The sequence below is a fragment of the Nanorana parkeri genome, unplaced genomic scaffold (genome assembly GCF_000935625.1).
Source record: "Nanorana parkeri isolate BGI_ZX_2015 unplaced genomic scaffold, ASM93562v1 scaffold2926, whole genome shotgun sequence".
NCBI classification, from domain to species: domain Eukaryota; kingdom Metazoa; phylum Chordata; class Amphibia; order Anura; family Dicroglossidae; genus Nanorana; species Nanorana parkeri.
The window spans coordinates 33,088-40,414 of record NW_017309194.1 but is presented as its reverse complement, the minus strand read 5'-3'; the positions used below and the strand labels follow the sequence as shown (position 1 = coordinate 40,414).

Sequence of the window (7,327 nt, the reverse complement as noted above, 5' to 3'; positions counted from 1 at the left end):
AGCAGCAGGTGCTGGGACCCTCCAGATCCCAGGGAAGTACTCCTGACCCCCCCCCTTACATGGACCCAGTGGTATTCCATCATCTCAGACAGGACACTCTGCAGCCAGCTCATGATCAGACCTGGTAGACCCATTGAAATCAGGAGGAGCTGGGACCCTCCAGATCTCAGGCACTAGGGAAGTACTCCGGACCCCCAACTCCTTACATCAGGGGTCTCAAACCTGCGGCCCTCCAGCTGTGGTGAAACTACAAATCCCATGATGCATCTCTCTTCGGGAGTCATGTCTGTGGCTTTGAGGATCTTGCAATGCCTCATGGGATTTGTAGTTCCACCCACACAGCTGGAGGGCCGGGGGTTTGAGACCCCTGCATTACATGGATGGACGTGCAGTTCAGTTTCAATCCCATGGCCTGGACCCTTTTGGACCCCCATCATCTCAGGCAGGGTACTCTGCAGCCAGCCAATTTACCAGACTACCCGGAGGAAACCCATGCAACTACAGGAAGAACATGCAAACTCCAGCACTTGGGAGTTCCTGGGATTTGACTTGGGACGTCCTGTGCTGACTACCGAGTCATTGTGCTGCCCACCGTGGCCGGAGTGAGACCATATAGTCCATTACTGGTGACCGTGGTCTGAGCTCCGGCCCTTCAGTCTAGTACTCCGTAATGACTCGCAGTGTCAGATGAGACGCAGAGGGGAGGGGAGGTCAGAGCGCTGGGACCTTTCTGTTGATCTTAGATCTGCACATGTGCCGGCCATGTCGGGGCTGTTGGGTAGCTCTGAGTGGATCCTTCCGGGAGAACCCCCGGGGACTTTCAGCAGACGGACCTGAGACAGTCAGAGGTATCGTTCCTGTCAGATCCCTGCCAGCATCCCGTGTCTCTTGGTGGTCTGGAGGTCTTCAGGAGAGTGTGACACGTGCGGTAGAAGCTGTGATCTCATGAAAGGTTTTCCCTTCAGTCTTGCACCGTTGTACCGGCTCCTCTCCTCTTACTCTGATGTCACTGCACACTGCGAGCCTCTCAATGTGCATTAAAAACGGCAGCAAGTCAGATGCCTCATTACCTGGCAGGAGGACTTCCAGCATTGGCTAGCGCTTTCCTCCCCAGCCTGATTGTCCCCGCCCCTTTCACTCTTTGGATTCCATTCTTTCAATCACGGAGGCTCAGCATCACATGTGGGCGTTACCTGGGATGATCTTCATGCAAATACAGCCTGCCTAGGACCGCCCACTCCTCTAGACTGAACCCACTTCTGCAAATACAGCCTGCCTAGGACAGCCCACTCCAGACTGACACCCTTCCATGCAAATACAGCCTGCCTAGGACCGCCCACTCCTCCAGACTGACACCCATCCATGCAAATACAGCCTGCCTAGGACCGCCCACTCCTCTAGACTGAACCCACTTCTGCAAATACAGCCTGCCTAGGACCGCCCACTCCTCTAGACTGAACCCACTTCTGCAAATACAGCCTGCCTAGGACCGCCCACTCCTCTAGACTGAACCCACTTCTGCAAATACAGCCTGCCTAGGACCGCCCACTCCTCTAGACTGAACCCACTTCTGCAAATACAGCCTGCCTAGGACCGCCCACTCCTCTAGACTGAACCCACTTCTGCAAATACAGCCTGCCTAGGACCGCCCACTCCTCTAGACTGAACCCACTTCTGCAAATACAGCCTGCCTAGGACCGCCCACTCCTCTAGACTGAACCCACTTCTGCAAATACAGCCTGCCTAGGACCGCCCACTCCTCTAGACTGAACCCACTTCTGCAAATACAGCCTGCCTAGGACCGCCCACTCCTCTAGACTGAACCCACTTCTGCAAATACAGCCTGCCTAGGACCGCCCACTCCTCTAGACTGAACCCACTTCTGCAAATACAGCCTGCCTAGGACCGCCCACTCCTCGACTGAACCCATCCATGCAAATACAGCCGGCCTGTTTCAGATTTTTTTCTTTGTGTTTTTCTTGGTTTCTCGTTAAACAGATAAAAAGTCAGACTCAGAAGAACGAAGGCAGCGTCGGGCTGTTTACTTATCCTGTGCTCCAGGCGGCCGACATCCTCCTGTACAAGTAAGTCTTCTTATGCCTTTACATTTGCCGTATTTTTAATGCCGGTTTTTATCTGTTTTCCTGCATTTGTTGTGTTAATTCACCAAAATACAAATTTATATTAAAATCTGTAGCATTTTATAGCCCAAGTCTAGGCTATGCTCCCCTCCCCCACTAGAGGGGAGTCATGTGACCAGCTGGGTCCCCTTGAAGTCTTCCCCTGGCGCGGTGGGTTGTTCCTAGTTCTCTGGATCATTACTTGGTGGGTGGGACCATGACGCCCTGCATTCACAGTATATCCTCAATCTTCCTGAACACTGAGGACACCTTGTGGTGCGGAACAGGTACTGCGATGGCAGCTCTGGACAGAAGGTGAGTTTTGCATCCTGAGCTCTTTCTGATTGGGGGCGACTTTCTTTTTTTTAAAGAACAGATTGCCCGGAGTCGGGCTTTAAATACGCACATTAGAAGGGTCCCTTTGATAAATAATGGCCTTTAACTTGATCTATATATGATAGATGATCAATATATCATCAGTATCACGGCATGCATGTACCATGTGACCTCTGCATTGTTCTGTGTCTGTCTCTTACTGGCTAGAAGAGGTCATGTGATATAATGGATTATTTTCCACCAGTTAGCACGGGGGTAGCCAGGGGTAGAAGCGAAGGAGGTCAGATAGAAGACAAGGGGAGGACGGAGGTCAGATTTAAGTGTCGCCCTCCAGCCCTGCTCAGGAAAAGCGCCTTTAATGGCCACTGAGGGGCGCTGTCATCTCAATTGGGTGGCAGCTGGGCAAGACCTAGTGTAGTAGTCATGCCCCCTAGTGACAGATTGAAGCTAAATCAGAGAGGCACACAGCAGAGGGTGTGCCAATTAAAGTAATGGCAGGCACCTTAACCCCTTCATGACCAAAGGTCATGGATTCCTTAGATGTTTTCACAGATCTGTCTTTCATCTCCTGCAGTCACTTCCTGTCTACATGCTCTCCAGCGATGGCATTTCTCAGGGTGGTCATTGGACCGCAGCTTTGTCATATGTGCTGCAATGGCCATTTGTAGTCTACATTGGAGGCCCCCGTGTCCGGGTGACAACGCAGGAGGACAGTTTGGAGACAATCGGAGAGGTTCTCTCTATATCCTGCTCCATGCGAGGTGCAGAGATCGCGCCGGCCTGTCATCGCCCCCTGTGATTAGGCAGCGCCCTGTAAGTGACACAATCCGCTCCGGCAGACGCTGCCGTTCCACCATTAGTCATTCGTCGTGAACTCTCTGTCAATATTACTTTTGGCCGCTATGTGCGCAGTGGGACTTGTTCTGCCGTTTTCTTTGCGTTCGCTGCCAGGACAACGCGGATTACATGTGTGTGTTTTCTCTCACGTCGGCCGTTAACCCCTTGCTGCATCGGTAATGGCCGCCGCGTTACTGCAGCTCCGCGAGGTCAGATGGGATGTGCCACCAGCATTATCGGGACAACACTAAATGAATGATAACGAAGGGTTAGAAGTGTTTCCTTTTTCTGCAAGAGGGGAGCTTCTGCAGACTTCCAGCGTGTGATCATATGACCACTGCCTTGGCCTTAGTCAGGTGACCACTTGCCTGCAAATCATGGCATAAGGACTTGGAGTAAATAAATGGTCTAAAACCCCCCCCTAATCGTTTTTCACTCAACCATCATGCTGTAGGGCTCGTTCACCCCCAGATGCAGTGCGTTCCGGCCCGATTCTGGCCAGAACGCACTGCCCCTCATTGCGGCCGGCTCACTATTTTGTGGAGCAGGAGGGGGCGTGGCAGCCCATTGAAGTGAATGGCACCGTAGCCACGCCCTCCGGCCGCAATGCAATCGGCCGCACGGGATTGCAAGGCACATTATGCCTGCGGTGCGGTCCGGTGCGATCAGAATAGTGCTTGCAGCATTTTGATCGCACCGGACCAGACCACAGGCATAATGTGCCTTGCGATCCCGTGCGGCCGATCGCAGTGCGGCCGGAGGGACTTGGGCTTGGCTACGGTGCCATTCACTTCAAATAGTGATCCAGCCGCAATGCATTCTGGCCAGAATCGGGCCGGAACGCACTGCATCTGGTGTGAACGGGCCCTTATTGTATTCAGTGTTTAAGCACATTTGTTGAAAAGTTTATTCCCAGAAGATCCTGTCAGTAATGGCACTTCCTGTCACAGGCTGACAACGGTAAGCCGCCGCCTTCCAATTAGTAACAGTGTTGTCAGTCTGCTATGTGCGCTTCTTCAGTTGGGGGACTGCCCACCATGTCTTTGTTTCAATTTGTAGCTCTGTTACAACTCTGATTCAGGTTCATTATAACTACTTCAGCCCCCCCAACACCCCTTATAGGCCAGAGCAGTTTTTACACCTCTGCTATGGCCTATTGCTTCGGCAATGACTGTCATTACTTAGATAACAAAATAATACATACTGTATATCAATTTTTTTTTTAGGATGAACAAGGCTTTCTTTGGGTGATATTGTCTTGCAAAATGTATTTCCTTTTTTTTCATGCAACCCATAGACAAAAAATATGTAACAAAATAAAAAGATGAACTTTACTTCTATTTGATTAGTGTTTGTAAAAACGTTTTTACTGTAGATGAAAAATATATAATATATTCTATCACGTATTCCTTTTATATGACACTAAATGAATATCTTGGTACAAAGCATTGCAAAGTTTTTTAGAAATGAAACAAAAGGCTTGTTAGTTATTTAGGGCACGTGAGTTATAAACAATGTTACTTTGTATCTCTCTATCTCCCTATCTCCCTCTGATCAATGTTTATAAACAATGTTACTTTGTATCTCTCTATCTCCCTATCTCCCTCTGATCAATGTTTATAAACAATGTTACTTTGTATCTCTCTATCTCCCTCTGATCAATGTTTATAAACAATGTTACTTTGTATCTCTCTATCTCCCTCTGATCAATGTTTATAAACAATGTTACTTTGTATCTCTCTATCTCCCCACTGATCATTTTTTATAAACAATGTTATTTGTTATCTCTTTATCCCCCTCTGATCAATGTTTATAAACCATGTTACTTTGTATCTCTCTGTCCAACCTATCCTGTGTATTTACACGAATTGTAATTTTTGTAGACATGTGTAGCTCACCCTTTGTCCACAACTGATTAATTATAAGATAATTATTGCACCCCATGTAAAGGTCTTGGTGCTATGTATACCAATGATGCTTTATTAATATTTTATTGTATCTGGGCTTTTCTGTCAGGTCCACCCATGTTCCGGTTGGAGATGACCAATTGCAGCACATGGAGCTCACTCAGGACACAGCTCGGATCTTCAATCACCGATACGGACAGCTTTTTCCCATTCCCAAAACGCTGACGAGTAAGTGACCTCCCTCTACGTGCACCCCTCGACTCTTCATCACACCTTCTGTGCTCCTGTTTATTTATTTTTTCTCTAATCACACAGCATTAGCCTAAACTAAGCCATTTGCCACCCATCAGTTTGTTTGACCAGCAGAAAATATCCCAAACTGGACAGTTTCCATACAATTTGTGAGATCAGATCGACCTCCCTGTCTACCTGCGCTCCAGCGATGGCTGCATGACATATCTCAGGGTGGGTTTCCTGATGGTGACTAGGTGGACCATGCTTGTGAAATGTGTCTTGAAACTGCAGCTTGTGGTCACCATTGAAAGTCAATGCTGCCAATTGCTAAGAAGCGCTTATTATTGGTCAGGTGACCGTGTTGACCAATGAGCGCTCACTATTTATGAACGTTATTTTGAATGCTCAGTGCAGGGCGGCAGCACGGTGTCTGGTCTACGTACTGTACACCAGCTGCCACAGGAGGATGGCGCTTGAAGACAAAGGTGTGACCGGTGGGGAGAGGGGGCAGATTTGTGTGTAATTTTGTTTTCTCGCATTCAGAGAGAAAGTGGAATTATCCGTTACCTTTTTGTTTGGCTATCAGAAGGAGGCTTAAAAGCCCCCCCCCCCATGTGATAGCATAGTGCAGGTGATAGGTTCACCTTAGCGAGACATCAGTAGTCTATCGGACCTCTATAACCACCTCCGCACTCTATTAAAGCTGGTCTGGCATCCCTGATGGAGAAACTGTAGTTTGACAGTACTTAACCCAGAACTGCTCACAGCTGAGCTCTTCCGGGTTCATTCTAACAAGGGGACATCAGCAAATGGATATATACTGATCTGCCCCTGCTTCCCGTTCATGAGCTAAAGCAGAGACACCGGCACTCCAAATTTGCAAAATACGTCTATTTATTGACGTGCATCGTGGTAAAAAACAACGTTTCGGGGTCACAAAGGATCCCCTTCATCAGGTAAAACATACAATATATGTTTTACCTGATGAAGGGGATCCTTTGTGACCCCGAAACGTTCGTTGTTTTTTACCACGATGCACGTCAATAAATAGACTTATTTTGCAAATTTGGAGTGCCGGTGTCTCTGCTTTAGCTCACGATTGTTACGGCTGCCACCCGTTGACTACCGCAGCACCCAATTCTTGAAGGGATTCACGCGGTCAGGAGTGCGATAGGGCCATGGACTATCTATGCTTCCCGTTCATGACACCCACCATAGGTCTAGGGCACCCAAGAGGGATAGGTAAGTACGGGATGCAAGAGGGGGGGCACACCTTTACGCAAATGTAGAAGTAATAGGGCTGCGCAAGTCACTTCTACAAGCTGTCAGCCTGCAGGAAGGAGTGCACTGATGATATAGTGCCCAGGAATATCTGTAGATGTTAATATAACTTCTTGTGCACTGAACTGAAATCATTTTGTCGGCTTTCTCAGCTATCTTCTCTGAACTACAGCACACCACCCCCATTGCTGTCCATCCATACATAGAGATGTGTTTAATAATTGTGCTTTCCCCCCTAACTTGCTCCCCCCCGAAGAGATCTGAGGCCTCGGCTCACCCGCCTTCCCAATGAGATCTCCCTTTTTAATGAGCCTCGCCTTTGCTTTGGCAGCCGGAGGTCACGGCGGCATAGCCGGAGGTCACGGCGGCGTAGCCGTCGTCTTTGCTGCTGAGTTTTATATTTCGTTTCTCACCACTTTTTCAGCCGACTTCAAGAAGATCCGTTCCCTTCGGGACCCCGCGGCAAAGATGTCCAAATCCGACCCCCAGAGACTGGCCACGGTGCGCCTGACAGACCCGCCGGACGAAATCACACTCAAGTTCCGCAAGGCGGTCACAGACTGTACCTCCGAGGTGACCTTCGACCCCGAGGGCCGCCCGGGGGTCTCCAAT

The 7,327-nt window shown here is 49.1% G+C and overlaps 1 protein-coding gene across 1 annotated transcript in view; it reads left to right on the top strand.

Moving 5' to 3' along the window:
• Positions 1 to 7,327, top strand: part of WARS2 (tryptophanyl tRNA synthetase 2, mitochondrial) — a 14,490-nt gene that overhangs the window by 4,850 nt on the left and 2,313 nt on the right. The window contains exons 4-7 of the mRNA XM_018574393.1: positions 341 to 349; positions 1,999 to 2,084; positions 5,310 to 5,428; positions 7,140 to 7,318. Coding sequence (XP_018429895.1) covers positions 341 to 349; positions 1,999 to 2,084; positions 5,310 to 5,428; positions 7,140 to 7,318 — 393 coding nt within the window. The remainder of the gene's footprint in view (positions 1 to 340; positions 350 to 1,998; positions 2,085 to 5,309; positions 5,429 to 7,139; positions 7,319 to 7,327) is intronic.